General features: G+C 34.3%; 1 protein-coding gene and 1 pseudogene across 3 annotated transcripts in view; one reads left to right on the forward strand and one right to left on the reverse strand.

The window, feature by feature from the left end:
* The window catches only part of Brwd1 (bromodomain and WD repeat domain containing 1), a 116,539-nt gene that overhangs the window by 75,639 nt on the left and 23,509 nt on the right, over positions 1–17,391 (forward strand). For 2 of the 3 annotated variants that reach the window (XM_071615025.1, XM_071615027.1), the window contains exons 30-37: positions 6,047–6,202; positions 6,387–6,507; positions 7,706–7,831; positions 9,236–9,308; positions 10,188–10,229; positions 11,807–11,953; positions 12,541–12,693; positions 15,222–15,388. In XM_071615025.1, coding sequence (XP_071471126.1) covers positions 6,047–6,202; positions 6,387–6,507; positions 7,706–7,831; positions 9,236–9,308; positions 10,188–10,229; positions 11,807–11,953; positions 12,541–12,693; positions 15,222–15,388 — 985 coding nt within the window. The remainder of the gene's footprint in view (positions 1–6,046; positions 6,203–6,386; positions 6,508–7,705; positions 7,832–9,235; positions 9,309–10,187; positions 10,230–11,806; positions 11,954–12,540; positions 12,694–15,221; positions 15,389–17,391) is intronic. The other variant, XM_071615026.1, reaches the window with a different exon arrangement.
* Positions 923–1,215, reverse strand: LOC114087706 (U6 snRNA-associated Sm-like protein LSm8; annotated as a pseudogene).

Genomic DNA, 17,391 nt, shown 5'->3' on the forward strand with positions numbered 1-17,391 from the left:
GTGTGAGCATATAGTAGACAAGTAAGACCCAGCCTTTTTGGGGCAGTACTAGGGATTGAACCCAAGGGCACTTTACCACAGAGCTGCATTGCAGTCCTTTTCATTTTTTAAAAATTTGATATAGGTTCTTGCTGAGTTGTTGAGGCTTGCCTCAAACTTTGTGATCCTTTTACCACAGCCTCTCACATCGGTGGGATTATAGGTAATGTGCTAATGAACCCTGCAAACCCAACCTCTTTTGATTTCTTACTCTGCTAAGAACTTCATCTTATCAATTGACTTAATCTTACTCTGAGGTTGATGCTTTATTTTACAGAGGTAATTAAGGCAGAATCTCGTGCGCCACCCCTGTTGGCATCTTCCCTATGACCCCCAAATTGATCTTGGGCCTCACTCGTGCTGGGCAAGCACTCTACCACTGTGCTACATGCCCAGCCCATGGCTCAGTTTTACATAACTTGCCTAAAGTCAAACATCTAGGAAGGGTAAGAACTTGGATTCTTACTCACACTATCTGGCTCTAACTTGTACTTTTAACTGCTGCTTGTTTGCAGCTGCTTCATTTTTTTTTTTTTTTAAGCTTGCATTATTAAGGATATTTGTGTGCACAATTTATATAATGCAAACATTTCTCTTTTCAAGTAGTTTTCCATAAATATTAAAATATCAGTACCAGTTTTTCTACATTTTAAAAATCATTAGATTTTCACATCATTTAAAAGAAAAATAAAACCAAGCTACCATACTGATATTTAGGCAAAAATATTTTTTCAGTAAAAATGTAGAAATATTTTTATTTATATATTACAGTGAATCAATATGAAGTCAGAATTCACTATTACTCATTCCTAAAAATTTTATATATCTTCCTCAGAATAATTGGTTTCTGTGTAAGCTTTAGATGCCTAATGTATTAGTTTTCTCAGTGTGCTACAGAGTTTAGAGATTCTGCTGGAATATTCCAAAAGTCAAATGTAGAATCTCTCTGATCAGCAGTGTCTCCAATTACTACAACATTGTCACTTCTTAGAATATATGTCCTAGTACCAGTGTTCTACTCCCTGTGAAGAGCTCAGTGAATACTTATTCATGGCTTTCATCCAAAATCAAATTAATGATCTGGTCAAAGCCTTTCAGTGTTCCCACAATCATTCTCCCATCAGAAGTAATAACAGCAACAGTGCAGTTGATGTAGTTCTCCACAGTGGGCGTCATGCTACTTGGCCCAAAGGTTGCCGGCAATGAAGTAGTGCAGTTGACAGAGATAAAGGCTTGGCTGCTTCATTTTAAAGGATATTACAGATCAGTGAAAACACTCCATAACTTCTATAAAAAACTCCCATGTATAAATGAGGCCAATACGCATTTAAAATTGTCAAAAGACATGAGAAGGCAAAAAAACAAGGAGCATATGAACACCTCACATATCAATATTGTTATGGAAATGCCTAATAAAATGACAAAGTATCATTTCCATTTAAAGAATTATGGATTATAAATTTATCTCAGATACGAAGGTTGCAAGTTGGAGGCCATCTGGGCAACTTAGACCCCATGTCAAAATAAAAAGAGCTGGTTGTGTAATTCAGTAGTAAAGCACCCCTGCTTTCAATCTCTAGAATCCCGCCCCCCCAAAAAAAGCTTTTCACTTTATTGCACTTTAAAAAACTGTTCATTTAAAAAAAATTCATTATAAAATATTACAAAAATTGGGCAGAAAATTTCTTGATACCTGGATTTCCCATCTTACGTAGTCAACATGTACAATGAATTATTGTTCATCAATAAGAAGAAATACCTTGGTTTTTATAAATACCATTCACCAACAAAGTGGAGCATACCTTCATGGAATAATGGCCGACTCCACAACTAGAACAAGGAAAGTACAAGGTGAGACTTAGAATACCTCCTTGTGTCAGAAAGTAAAGAAATGCTCAAAAACGACAAAACAATGATCAAAAGACATAGGAGCCAATTTGAAGGGGCTCCAAATGGTCAAATATAATAGCATAAAAGAGTGTAGCCGCTAAATATTAAGTTATGTTACTTTATGAAAATTTGAGACATTCTAGTATAAATACATAGAAGGTTTTACTAAAAACCAGGAAATTATCTACTTGGTGCTACCATGTGATCTATAGAGTTTATTTAAATTTTATTTTTGTTTCACTGTCTTTTTACATGTTGGATTTAATTGTCATGTCAGTTCCCTTTTATGAGATCCCTTATTCTTCCACCATCTTACATGACCTTGATGTCTTTGAAGAGTACTGAGTAATTTTAAGAACATCCCTTAGTTCAGTTTGGTCTGATTCTGTTTAATGAAATCCAGCTTTTGGATCTTTAGCAAAAGTTTCAGACAAGTGATAGTATCCTTTTTATTTTTAGTGCATTATTTTGGGAGGCACGTTCTATCTGTTGTATGATTGGATGAGCTAGCTTTAACAATTGATTTAGGTTATGTCTGTAAGGTTTGTAATTAATGTCTCCTGGGGATATATTTATGTGCTATAAACAAGGTATTCTCATCCTTCATCCACTCCCTAATTTTAGCATCCATTATTGATTCTTGCCTGAAGTAATTATGATGGTCTTTGCCAAGCAGTGATTTTGTTTTCATTATTTCTTTTACATAATAGTAGTTGAAATTCTAAGATACATCTTCTCCTTCCTTGTTTATTTATACTAGTATATAGTTTTTTTTTTTTAATAAGTTTTATTCAGTTGCTGTCCTTTATTTAGGTCGTTACCACACTGTAAAAGTTTTGACCATTGGGTGACCCTTCAAGTTGGCTCCAATGTCTTTTGACCTTTGTTTTTGAGCATTTTTTTACTTTCTGACACAAGTGTTTAAGACTCAAAACATACTTTCCTTGTTCTAGCTGTGGAGTAGCTATTATTCCATGAAGCCGTGGTTCATTTTATTGGAGAATGGTATTTAGAAGCCAAGATACTACATTTTGTTGATATTCAAATAACATTCATTGTATGGACATACCACAATTTTATTTATCCATTCTTCAGCTGAAGAAATCTGGGTTGTTTCTACTTTGGGTTATAAATAAGTTGCTATAAATATCATGTACAAGTTCTTATGACTCCTGGGAATGGCATTACTGAGTCATGTGGCATTTAACCTTTTGATGAACTGCCAAGATGTTTTCCAAAGCAGTTGTGCCATCTTATATTCCCAACAGTAGTATATGTGGTTCCAATTTCTCTACATCCTGGGCAGTCCTTTTTTCCTCCTTTCCTTAAATTCCTTCAATTTCCCTTCCTAATGAGTATGAGGTGTTACTACAGTCTTGACTTGCATTTCTTTGATGTCTAAAGATACTGCTATCCTTATGTTTGCTTGTTGGTCATTTCTGTTATTCGTTACTTTTTTTCAGGTCATGGTTTCTTCTGTTTCTTTTATATAGTGTCTGTGGGATTTATTTATTTTTTCCCTACTGTGTTGTCTTTTTACTGTTTATTTTGGATAGTTTCTATTGCTGTATCTTCAAGTTTACAAATGTTTTCTTATTTTATTACCATCCCATATAGTTTGCATGTCATATTATGTTCATCTCTGGAAGTTGGACTTTGGTGATTCTCCCCCCCATACTTTCCAGATACTATTTTTTTCCTATGAACATGAAAAATATCACAGTGTTCATGCTTATTCTTTTTTTTTTAAATGTTTATTTATTTATTTATTTATTTTTATTTATTTTTTTTTTAAAATTTTTTATTGTGGGTTGTTCAAAACATTACAAATTTCTTGACATATCATATCATGCTTATTCTTTATCATGTTTATTTTTGACAGTTCCTGTTGGTTAAAACAGATTGTAAAATATCATAATGGATATTTCCTGATTATTTTTTATGCCTTATAATTTTTTAATTTGATCCCAAACATTTTGAATTTTACATTGTTAGGTTGAGTGTTTTTGTATTCCTAAAAATATACTTTGTTCTCTGACAGTTTTGTTGAAAAAATTTTCATACTTATATTTGTTAGGTGAGATTGGAGCAGTGCTCTACCTGGAACTAATTATTTCCCACTACTGACCTGGCTCTGTTATGTAGTCAGTCCATGGTTCTGAATCCTGAAGTTTTCTAGTCTAGCTTGTGAGAAACAGGTGTGGTTTCTGGCCATTTTGAGCATTTTGAGTGCCTTGTCTCATTATTTCTTATTCTTTCATTTGTTTCTTTTTATGTCCCCGTCCCCTCCCCGCATTTCCTCTCTATGCATACACAGGCTGATCACTAGTAAAAGGAACACTTGTCATGGAGCCCTTTGCAGCTCTGTCCTCACCAAGCTGTGTTCTGTGAACTCTCAGTTCTGTCTGTTGGCTACAGATACTCCTCTGGCCCTACCTTCATTCTTGCTCCTTGTACCATGGCCTGGTTCTTCTCCCTAGGCAGGATGGTGTGTGGTAGGGCTTACCTCCTTTGTTTTATTTTCTGTGATATTCCTGTCCTTTGTCTAATGTTCTTTGTCTTGAAAACCATTGTTTTAATAACTTGGGTTTTTGTTTTGTTTTAGCATGTATGATATATGCAGTCCTTGTTATGTCATTTTCCAGAAACAAACTAAAAACATCGTAGCTAACTCCTGAGCACCTGCTCCATTTGGGGCATTGTGCTGAATAAGACTGTGAGGTAGTAACTTTTTGCTATCCCCGTTTAGCAAGTGGGTAAATCAGGACAAAAGTTAAACACTTGACCAGTATCGTGGTTTTTGGGTAGTTTAGATGTGTTTCAAATTCAGATTCTGGCTTTGGTAAATCAGTGTTTTTTGAGCACTTTGTTTCTTGCTCATATAGCCTCTTTAGCTTTCTTTTTGAATAGATAAAATATTGAATAGGTAAAATATTATTTCCTTTTGAATAGATAAAATATTATTCTGGAATAGATTGTAAAATACAAAAATTTTGGCCTAGAGCACTGGAATATCCTTTCTATCCTGTTTCTTAGTCCTGCAGAAAATAAAAACAAATAATTTTTCTTTGTAATAGGAATTATTTATAAATTTTGCGTCCCATCATTACACTAGTAAGAAAATATAAAAGTTCTCATAGATCAAAACTTTGAAGTGAAGAATATTAACAAAAAATGAAGCAACTGGTGCTGTACAAAATGTGTTTGTAGGGCTTTTAACTGATGTGTTTCTAGAAGACCTCCTGTAACATTCTGCCTACTGTGTGGTTTGAAAGCCACTGTCCCAGAGACCCTGCCTGCCGTAGAACAGTGCTCTGAGTAACTCTAGTGATTGCTCCCAGTAGAGGGTGCTCCTTGGCTGTGGTGGAACCCGTGTTTAGTAAGCTGACTAGAAGTTTAAAAAAAAAAAATCAAAAAACAAAAACAACAACACCCTTTCTGCTTCATTTGTATTCCTTTAAATTAAGAAATTTAGCCATTTGTCATATTGAAATTGTTTTACCCTATTTGCCTTTTAAAAAATTCATTCATTGTTTAACATTTAAGATGAATTGGATGTTTGTTTATACCTTTTTTTGTCTCGTTTTTGAAAATCACATTTCGACTAAGCTTTTTTTTAAAGATTTATTTATTTATTTAATGTGGTGCTGAGGATCGAACCCAGGGCCTCGCACATGCTAGGCACGCACTCTAGCTTGAGCCACAACCTCAGCCCCTTGACTAAGTTTTGAAACTTAATGTTTCTGTTTTCAGTGATCTCTAGGTTAGTTTCTCCCTGAAGAAAGACTGAGACTGTGATGGTAGCCCTCTATTTTAAATTTTACTAGGGTGGGTAGGTTGTACTTATACAGCTTTCTTGTCTCAATAAGTTTTAAAAAGTTGAACTAGTTTTAAAAATTTTTATGGGTGCATAATAGCTATAAATTTATTTTAATTATAAATGAATGAGTATAATTTGTACTAGTTATGCCCCCAGTACTTACCCTTTGCACTCTATTTTTGACTGTGGAAGTAATCTGATTTATGAACTTTGAAAATTGAATTCAATATGGCATGCGTACATTTTTTTGGATGATTTCTAATCCCCACCCCTTTCTCTTTTAAATGGGTTTCATAGTTGATCCACCTGAAGAATTAGGAGCAAGTATTTCAGTCACAGCAGATGAGCTAGAGAAATTGCTGTATAAACCACAAGATGGAGAATGGGGTCAGAAATCGAGAGATGAAGAATGTGACCGGATTATTAGTGGTATAGATCAACTTTTGAATCTTGGTAAGTTTTTTGTGGGGTGGTAGTTTCCTTTTCAAGTTGTTCATAAAAGTGTTTCAAAATAGTAACCTAACCGAAGTTATGTTCTTAAACTAGTTTCTGTTGTTCTTAAACTTGTTGGTTTGTAGAAAAATATTATTTAGAGGTAATGGACTTCATAATAAAACTCGTCTGCCTTCCCTAACAGATATAGCAGCAGCTTTTGCAGGCCCAGTTGATCTGTGTACATATCCGAAGTACTGCACTGTAATAGCTTATCCAACTGATCTTTACACAATCCGAATGAGACTTGTTAATCGATTTTACAGGTTAGTTGAAAATTACTTTAAAAAGTCTTTTGGGGCTGGGGACGTGGCTCAAGAGGTAACGCGCTCGTCTGGCATGCGCGGGGCGCTGGGTTCCATCCTCAGCACCACATAAAAATAAAATAAAGATGTTGTGTCCACCGAAAACTAAAAAATAAATATTAAATCTCTCTCTCTCTCTCTCTCCCTCTCTCTCCCTCTCTCTCCCTCTCTCTCCCTCTCTCTCTCTCCCTCCCCCTCCCTCCCCCACTCTATCTCTCTCTCCCCCTCCCCCTCCCTCCCCCCCCTTAAACAAAAAAAAAAAGAAGGTCTTTAGCCACAGTGAGGTTAAGATAAAAGATAGTGGATAGTTGAAGATGACTTGTTTGGTTAGTTTTGGGAGCTGATTAACATGATTTTGTTTCATTCTCCTCTTTGACTAAGAGATTGCCTTTGGACAGCTGTGGGTAGAGCCAGGCATTAGATGAAACACCACGTTTCCTTCAATCATCAGTTGTGTTTTTATTAGAAATAGTTAAGTAGCTAGATATTGTATATTTAAATTCCTACTTGACTGCTTCATTTAAAAATGTAGTCATTAGACTTTGATCTTTGAAGCATTTATCTTTGACTTGTAGAACATGATAATTGTAAGATTTTCTCTTTATCATGATTTTTATAGCAATTGATGGTATTTTATTTTTTTATGATTCCAAAAATCTTCTTTTGAGAAATTACCATTGCACAAAAGTCATCTTGAGCCCACTGTGTGTGTGTGTGTGTGTGTGTGTATGTATGTATGTATGTATGTATTTATTTATTTCTGTAGTCATATACTGGAATGTGGTTTCAGACGAGTCAGAAACCACTTTATCCAGTTTATAGCGAAACCAAGGCTGTCAGTGTTCTTTAACACATTTTCTGCATTGACTTTTAACAGCTTCAAAAGGTAACTAGGCATTGTGAAAAGAGGTTGCTGTGTTGGTTTTCTGTCTGTGATTAAATGGTCTGTTAGGATTTTGGTCCTTAAATTACTTTCAATATATTGTCCAATATAATTCCTTATGACAGCGATCAAATTGGTAATATTAGAAGGTTATTCATTATAAATTTTCATTTAATGATTTCATTAATATGCCATATTAATTTAATATGCTAATTTTTAAAAACTGGATTTTTGTCTTCATTTTCTAAGCCCTAAATTGACTATTTTATTTTGAAGGAGGCTATCTGCATTAATTTGGGAAGTCCGATATATAGAACATAATGCCAGAACATTTAATGAACCTGAAAGTGTGATTGCAAGATCAGCTAAGAAGATAACTGACCAACTTTTAAAATTTATTAAGTAAGTGATCTCATATGTTGTGTAAAAGTAACTGCAGGGTATGATCTTGTAACCATCTCGTTTTTAACTTTTTAAAGGTCTGAAATATTCTTCTCTAGTGTTTTGTTTTAGATGACATTTCTTCATATATTCATTATAATTTCAGTAAAGGAACAAGAAATGGAACAGTTTTTTTTTTTACTTTTTATATTGCAGAGATACCATATACCCTTCATCTAGTATGTCTTTGTTAACATTTTACTCAATTATGGTATGCTTATAAAATATTAAAGTTAACCATGGTACAATAGTATTGATAAAATGTAGAATTTACTTGGATTTTACTTATTTTTACACCAATATTCTTGTTAATTTTTCACGAGCCAACTTGGACTCCCCATTACATTGTGTTTTCTTACTTTTCTGCCTGTTCCTCATTCTTCCCTTTTGTCTCATGATCTCATCATTTTTATAAATGTTCATTACTTACTTTAATACTTAGAGTATACTTAATTTGTTGTTTTTTTTTAATGATTAGTTTGGATTATGTCCTGTGAAAGTATTTGTACATATGTGAATATTCCATACATTTTATTCCACTGGGAAGTCAGTTTGGAATGAAAGAATGAAAAGTGAAATAGACATTGAGACTCAGGTTCTAATGTTTTTCTGTGCATTCTTTCATACATTGGACAAACAAGTCAGCATCATTGTTCTTATGATTTAAATCATAAATTATAATTCTTCATGTAGCTATGACAATACTTTCTAAGAATCAGATATTGGAGAAAATAATTTATAGACAGTGTCATCATTTTCAACATCTAGCTAAATGCTAGAGGATAATGGACTGCTTTCAGTTTCCTTTGGTTAATTGTGTCCTGAGTCTTGGGCACCCAGACTCATGTAACTCTTCTCAGGATCACCTTTACTGCTTAAGGAAAATCACATACCCATTTTTATCATCTTTATACCTAGACCTAACCATACTTTAACATCTGTTCTTCTGACTCCCCCCCGCCCAAGCTATTATATTGTTTTATTTTCTACTTCCTCTTTCCTTAGCTTTGATCTCAAATCACCTATATGTATTCCTGTACTGTATGAATATCTCTAGTGCTGATACTTAGAAAAACTCATCTATGCAGTCAGCCAAGTGAGGCCATGCATATGTTGTTTCTGGATTACCAGCTTAATTTATGTACACATTTAAATGGAAAAAGAGAAACAATTCTAAATTAGGATTTAAAGATGGCCAGTTTTTCCCCCCACAGAGGATTGGGTCAAAATCTGGTATTATTATTGTTGAAATTAGGTATAAATAAGTTGGACCTGTTTTTATTTTAATATATAGTGTGAAACTAGATTTGCATACCATTAATATGAATTTCTTTTCTTTCTTTCTTTTTTTTTTTTTTTTTAAAGGAATCAAGACTGTACAAACATCTCAGAACTATCTAACACATCTGAAAATGATGAGCAAAATGCTGAGGATTTGGTATGAAGTGTGTTAATTTTACAATTGCTTTTATTAGTTTCAAATGATAATTTAAAAATGAGGAAAGTAGAAGATGTTGGTTACCTAATATTGATTTTTTTCCTGTATTTCAATAAACTATGAATGTAGGGCATTTGATTAAAATTTTTTAAATTATCATCTAGTGGATTAGTTGATGTAATTTTGTTAGCCAATGAGTGATATACAAGACAAAATATTTCCCTTTCCAAATTTTAGCTAGTTAAAGGTATATTGTTAAAAATACCTTGGGGGCCAGGGATATAGCTCAGTTGGTAGAGTGCTTGCCTCGAATGCACAGGGTCATAGGTGCAATCCCCAGCACCACCAAAAAACCAACCAACCAACCAACCAAACAAACAAAAAACCTTGAAAGTCTTTTTGTTGTTGTTTTTATAAGACCATTATCTAAGCATTGAGTTTAATCATAATTAAAAACCAATGGCCTGCTCAAGAGTGCCTGTATATCGCTTCCCCAAAGTGGTAGGACATAGCAACAAATAGCAACAGTGGGTGTACTTTCACTTCATAATATATTTCAGTTTTGGAATGGAGTTGCAGAAAGGATGTTGTTCTTTAAAGCTATTATAATGTTAATTTTACACAAACTCTTATGGTTTACTGTAACATAATAAAAACGGATGTACTAATAAGTGATTTAGGGAATAAGAAAACTCATGAAACGCAAAATGCAGGAACTATAGGAAGCTATGTGTTTCTGGGTAGAGATAAAAATGCAAAGGTGAAGCTGCTTTGTGCATTTGTTGGTTAGGAAATGCAATAAAGTGACGTTTTACTGCAGTGTTTGTATATTTTTAATTAGAATCAAAAACACTTAGGGTGCTCTGATTTTGTTTCTAGGATGATAGTGATCTTCCTAAAACATCTGCTGGACGAAGGAGAGTAAGTTACTCTTTGTGATTGACTTTTTGTGGTGTTCTTTGTTTAAAATCGAATTTTTGCCTTCAGATTTTAGGTTTTGTCTTTCAAAAGTTGTAGTTAGGAAATGTTTAGTGTGAGAGTTGTCATTTGAGCTGTGTTCTCAGAGTGAGATGAGGACAATCAGAAGCATGGTGGATACCTGATCAAAGACAGAAACTGGGAAATGTGCACATTCATGGGCATGCTTACACGACATAGAGGTGGAATGCGGGCATGAGTAAGGTGACCGGATGCCCATTAGGTTAGGAGCAGATAAGGGCTATACTGAAACCCAAGGATTTTATTTAAATTTAAAGCAAGGAAGTGATTGCATAGCCTAAACGGATGAGTAGAATTTGAAGGTTAAGAAGATAGGTATTAAAGGAGATGAGTTAGTTCATTTTGAGAATGTAGCATGAAGCATGGGAACCTAGACGGTTCTTGGAATGGAAAAAGGAAGATGATGAGGCCTTTAAATTTTTTTTTTTTTTAAATAATTATAGATGGACAGCATGCCTTTATTTGTTTAGTTTTTTATGCAGTGCTAAGGATGGAACCCAGTGCCTCACACATGCTAGGTGCAAGTGCTCTGCCACTGAGCCACAGCCCCAGCCTAGATGATGAGGCCTTTTAAGGGAAAAATTCACCAGGATTTGGTGACTGAATCATTTTTTAAACTTCAGGATTTGTGGCAGGTGCAGTTCTACATGTCTATCATATCAGCTACTGGGAGGCTAAGCCAGTAGGCTTGTGAGTTTGAGCCCAGCATGGACAACTTGGTGAGACCCAGTCTCAAAATAAAATGAAGTTTAGTCAGGTGTGAGGCCCTGAGTTTAATCTCTAGCAACACACACACACAATCTTAATTTGTTGGGAAGGAGAGATTAAGGAAATGGAAAAGAAGGTATGAAAATAAGTTTAGGAAATTAGGTGAGTATAATTGGATGTCAATATAGCTCTTAAATTCTGCTGTGACAGGTTAATTAAAATAAGTCATTCATAAAAAGTGATTAAAACATCTTAACCTCATCATTTTAAATTTTAAGTGCTCCTTAAATTGAAGTTTCTTTAAGTCAAATGTTACTTTGTTTTACAGTATGCTTTTTTCAAATAATTTTGAGAAGTGAGACCTGTCAGTCTCATCTGATTTGTCATTTTCATATAGTTTAATTTCTAAGTAGACTCCCAAACTTTTAGTAGCTAGTACTTATTTTGTACTTTTTATTTACAAAATTTTATTATTTCCATTACTGAAGATTTAACCCGGGGGCACTCTGCCACTGAGCTACATCCTCAGTTTTTTTTTTTTTTTAATTTTGAGATAGGGCCTTGTTAAATTGCTGAGGCTAGCCTTGAACTTGGAATCTTCTTGCCTGAGACCCCCAGGTCTCTGGGATTGCAGGTGTGCAGTGCACTTCTGCACCTGTTTTAAGGCAGCCACAGTTCTTATGATGCAATATAGAAAATAATAAACAGCACAATTGGATTTTTATCACAGTCATGCCATAGTGTAATGATTATTTTCCTAAGAAAATTTAGTATTATAAATGTATTTTTAGGTCCATGGTTGGAAAGTAAGGAGCAACACAGCTACCAGTTATGTTGAAAGCAACTGGAAGAAACAGTGTAAAGAACTGGTGAACTTAATTTTTCAGTGTGAAGATTCTGAACCATTTAGACAACCTGTTGATTTGGTCGAGTATCCAGTAAGTTTTCATTGTTTGAATGTTTGGGTTTTTCTTGTTTTGGGAAAGAGGGGGTTTGAATAGGGTATTTAAATTAAACCTTAAAGAGTATGAGGTCTAGGCTTTATGTTAACATTTTCTCTTACCATTAGCTGTAGAGGTACTCTTGTTTCTCATTTAAGGATTTAGACTTAGTTATCTAGTATTACATAGTAATAAGAGATCCCTGTGTGCTTATCTATTATGTTTATCTATTATCTAAGGAGGCACAGAAGCCCAAGGAAAACTTAGATAAAATTTTACTCTATACACATAGGAAAGATGACCTAAAAACAAACAAACAAATAAATAAATAAAAGATCACAACAACAAATTTACTGTAGAAAGGTTGGAAATTATAGAAGTATTAAAGTAGGACATGAAACCATCCCATGTCCTACTACGAAAATAATCTATATTTTGATCTATTTGTACCTTGTCTTTGTGTCTGGACCTTTTTTAAACAGTCATGAATTCTGAAGATGCTTCTACCCCCCAGCTCCTATCATTTTGAATATTCTTGAGATCTGATAAAGTACATCTGTGAACTAACTATTTTTAAAACCTAGGACTACCGAGATATTATAGATACTCCGATGGATTTTGGAACCGTAAGGGAAACCCTGGAAGCCGGAAATTACGATAGCCCTTTGGAATTTTGCAAAGACATCCGATTGATATTTAGCAATGCAAAAGCATATACACCAAACAAAAGATCAAAGGTAAATTTTAAAATGGTTTATTAAAAAATCATTCATGGTCTGTGTTTTCCCACTCATTGGGTAGAGGTTGCAATATTACAAGTAAGTGAATAAAGTAAGACTACTCTGAAGAGCAGAGCTGTGCTGCTGCCCAAAGAGCTTCAGTTCTTTTCCTTTTAACAATTGATATTTGTCATAATCTCTTAAAGTTTACTGAATAAATGAAGATTGGTGAGAATTAAGGTACCAGTAGAAAATGAAAAAATTAGATTGTAGAATGATTCTGTTTTATTGCTCTTAATAATCTTCTAGTCTTTGTCAACACTACTAGTCTATTAAAAGTTTATAAAAATTCTCTGAATTAACTACTGCATTTCATCACGTAATTGCTGCCACTGCATTAAAGTGTATTCATGAGTGTTCCATGCAGCCCAATCTTGCAGCAGAAACCATTCAATCATAAATGATTTTTAAGTAATACTGGCATAGTTTTTTTTTTTTTTTAAAGGTTCACATAAAGGTTGTATCTTGGGGCTGGGGATGTGGCTCAAGCAGTAGCACGCTCGCCTGGCATGCGTGCGGGCCCGGGTTCGATTCTCAGCACCACATACAAACAAAGATGTTGTGTCTGCCAATAACTAAAAATAAATAAATAAATAAATATTAAAATTCTCTCTTTAAATAAAAAAAAAGGTTGTATCTTACTTTTTTTGTGAAAAAATTTGGCATGAAAACTGTGATTATGTGGTGAAATCCAGTTGTCAGGATGTTCATATAAACGTCATTGCTTGTACTGTTTCTGTCCCTTTGTGTCCAGCTGATTTCACGTATCATAATGTCTTAAAGACTTGTAGCATGTGTCTGATCTTTATTCCTTTTGTGGCCAAATAAAACTTTGATGTATGGGGATAACACATCTTATTCTTTCATCTGCTAATGGGCAGTTGGGCTGATTTTACTTTTTGGCCACTTTGAATAATACTGCGACAAATATCTGTCTTGAGTACCTGCTTTCAGTTCACTTGGGTGTATATGTAAGAGTAGCCTTGATAGGTCACGGGATGATTCTGTGACCTGTCAGTAACCACTAGGCTGTTTCCTGTAATGGCTTCACCATTTTTTCTGTTCCCACCAAGAATGAGAGCATGCTAATTTTTCCAAATTCTTACCAGTGCTTGCTATTTAGGGAGTTTGTTTTATATTAAATAGCCATACTTCATCTTATGTATGAAGTATAATTTGACTGTAGCTTTGATTCTCTTATGATTTATTATGTTAAAAATTGCACCCAGGACTTGTTTTATAAGGAATGAGTTGGAGATGCAGAATGATTTTCATGAGGATGTTTATACTCACAAATCCCTAGAAACATACCACGCAGGTCCTGGAGGAAGATCAGGAGGCAGAGGAGAGTCCTTGCTCAGGAGGCGCAGGGTAGGGCAGATCAAGCAGTCTAGGAATGGCTAGTTGTAATCAGGATTTCAGCACAATTTGGGACCTTAGAGATGTTCTCTAATTTTTTGATAACACATTTTGAGGTGCTTTAAGACATGGGTCTTTTTTTTTTTTAATTTTTTTTTTTTTGCAGTTGTAGATGGACAAAATGCCTTTGTTTCTTTTTATGTGGTGGTAAGGATTGAAGCCAGTGCTTCTCACATGCTAGGCAAGTGCTTTACCACTGAACTATAGCCCCAGCCAGTTATATTGACTTCTTATGTAAAAGTTTGATTGAGGAGATGGGTGGGGGTGTGAAGCCTCTATTATGCATCAAAAAATATACTTGCAGAGGGATCATTTGCTATCTCTAAGCATTGAGGAGGTAGAATCATCCTAAAAAACAGAGAATTAACAATACAAAACATGAGAAAATGTAGTTAGTAAGCTAATGGTGTTAAGTATCTGTTCTTTTGCTTATTGGCTTATTGCCTGTTTATGTACCATCATCTGAGAACTGTCTATTTCAGGTCTTGTTCATGTTTAAATTGTATCTCCTTTTGATGAGAGAGAGATGATTTCCAAATATTTTCTCCCATTTTGTAGGTTGTCTTTTCACTTAGTTTGATAATGTCTTTTGATTCACAAAAACTTTCAATTTTGGTGAAGTAAAGTTTTTTTTTTTTTTTAATTTTCTAAATGCTTTTTTGCTTTCATATCTTAAGAAACCATTGCCAAATCCAACACTCTATAAAGATTTGTCTGATGTGCTCTTATAGTTAGTTGCTTGATTTAAAACTTTCTCCGGCTGGGGTTGTGGCTCAGTGATAGAGTGCTCACCTGAGGTGCTGGGTTCAGTCCTCAGCACCACATAAAAACAACTCAAGTGTTTTGTGTCCAACTACAACTAAAAAACAAAACAAAACAGAACAACTTTCTCATTATCTGAGAAGTATATATTTGATGTTTCCTGTTTCTTTTGGATGTCATGGAACAGCAGATGGAAAAATACGCCATTATCTATAATTAGTGATATTACAAATAGCTTTAATAATAATTAAAGAAAAAAATTAAAAATACTTTATAATTCTAGTTTTGCTTTCATATCCTTGCAGATTTATAGTATGACCCTGAGGTTGTCGGCCTTATTTGAAGAAAAAATGAAGAAAATCTCTTCTGATTTTAAAATTGGTCAAAAGTTCAATGAAAAACTTCGACGAAGCCAGAGGTTCAAGCAAAGGCAAAATTCTAATGGTGTCATTCAAGCTAACAAGAGTATCAGGTGAATTAGTTATGAGAAGCTTTGAAGGCAGTTAATTTTTTTAAAAAAATTGTTTATTGGTACCAGGGATTGAACTCAGGGGTGCTTAACCACAGAGATTCATCCCCAACACTCACCCCGCCCCGTTTAAAAAAAAAATTGTTATTATAGGCGTTTGTTGCTATGCCTGGCTGCAATTTATTTTTAATTTAGAGTTGTGATATTTCTTTGACTTAACTATGCTAAAAGAATTAATTTTTTAGAGTTCTATATATTCAGAAAGGACTAGTCAAAAATTTTTGTAACTTGAAAGCATGTCTGTGAATATGCAGTTGTCACACTGATGTGTAATTGTGTGCATTTTTAAGCATTTAATGAAAATGTCATTTAAAACAATCTTATCAAAGATTATTTAATGTATGGTTGTCTTTTGCATGAGAAATGGCTTTTTAAGATAAAGTGATTGTTACTGCCTTTGAACATTAGATTATATAAGGGAAAATATTTGCTGGACATTGCACCTCGTTATTAGGGAGAATTAATTGTAAAGGAATGAAATGGGGTCATATTCTTTTTGTCAGTAATTTTATATTTGGTGTTCTTGGACTAGTGCCTGCATTAAGATCAGATTTCAGGTACTTTAAGCTACTGCAGTATGAAAATTGAGTTGTGCAGTGTTTAGTTTGCTTCCCTGCATTTTTTGAATGCAGTATACCCTTGATGGGATTTCTTTGTGATTGATTTGAGGAATCACTGTACTTCTCAATTCAGAATGATCCTATTTCAAAATAATATTGCTTTTAATCCCAGTACCTATAGAATCTTTGCTCTAATACAGCACTCATCCATCCCTCCTCCCTCCATTGTGCTATTATGGTCATACAAATTACAATTTTATATCACGTTTATGCAGTTTTCTTTTAAGAATAAAATATCATTTCTATTGCTTTTGTAGTAATCCATGTCATTACCCTTCCCACATATATGTATAGATTGAAGGACTTTAAAAATTTCTTATAAGGTGGGTGTGCTAGCATTGAATTATCTCAGCCTTCTCATGTCTGGCAGTGTCTCAATTTCACCTTCATTATTGAAGAAAAGTTTTGGTGCATATAGAATTTTTGACATTTTACTGTAAGCATGTTAAAATTTTCATTTCACTGCCTGATGGCCTCTGTTGTTTCTGAAAAACAAGTCAGCTAGTAATCTTACTGAGGTTTTCTCTTCTGTACATATTGAAATGTTTTTCTCTTCTCACTTTCTGTTTTTTTTTTGCTTTAGTATTTATTTGGTATGATAGAATATATTTTGACATATTATGTCAGTATTATCTCTTTGTCTTTATCTTTTTTTAAAATTAATTTCTTAGTTGTAGATGGATACAATATCTTTCTTTATTTATTTTTGTGTTGCGCTGAGTTTTGAACCTAGTGCCTCACGCATGCAAGGCAAGTGATCTACCACTGAGCTACAACCCTGGTCCCTCTTTGTCCTTATCTTTAAACTGATCATGATATGTATAGGTTCAGATTTCTTTGAGTTTCTTGTACTTGGAATTTGTCTAGCTTTGTGGATGTATGTTGTTTTTAATTTAATTGAGGGTTTTCCAGCCAGTATTTCTTTTCGGTACTGCAGATTGAACCCAGATGTCCTTTCCCACTGAGCTATGTCCCCAACCCTTTTTATTTATTTAGAGACAGGGCCTCACTAAGTTGCTTAGGTTATCTTCAAACTTGTGATCCTCCTGCCTTAGCTTCCTGAGTTGCTGGGATTACAGGTGTGTGCCACAGCGCCAGGCTCTGATCAGTATTTCTTTAAGTATATTTTTCTGCCTATTTCTTTTTGCTCCTTTGGTAGTCCTATTACAAATATGCTGGTATCCTGCATGTCTCCAAGGCTCTCTTCATTTTTTTTCTTCTTTTTTCTCTGTTCTTCAGACTGGATAATCTGTAATTATGTGTCTTCAAGGGCACTGATGGCTTCTGCCAGTTCAAATCTGAGTATTTATTTCATTTATTTATTGC

Source organism: Marmota flaviventris, chromosome 8, assembly GCF_047511675.1.
Source record: "Marmota flaviventris isolate mMarFla1 chromosome 8, mMarFla1.hap1, whole genome shotgun sequence".
Lineage (NCBI taxonomy): Eukaryota > Metazoa > Chordata > Mammalia > Rodentia > Sciuridae > Marmota > Marmota flaviventris.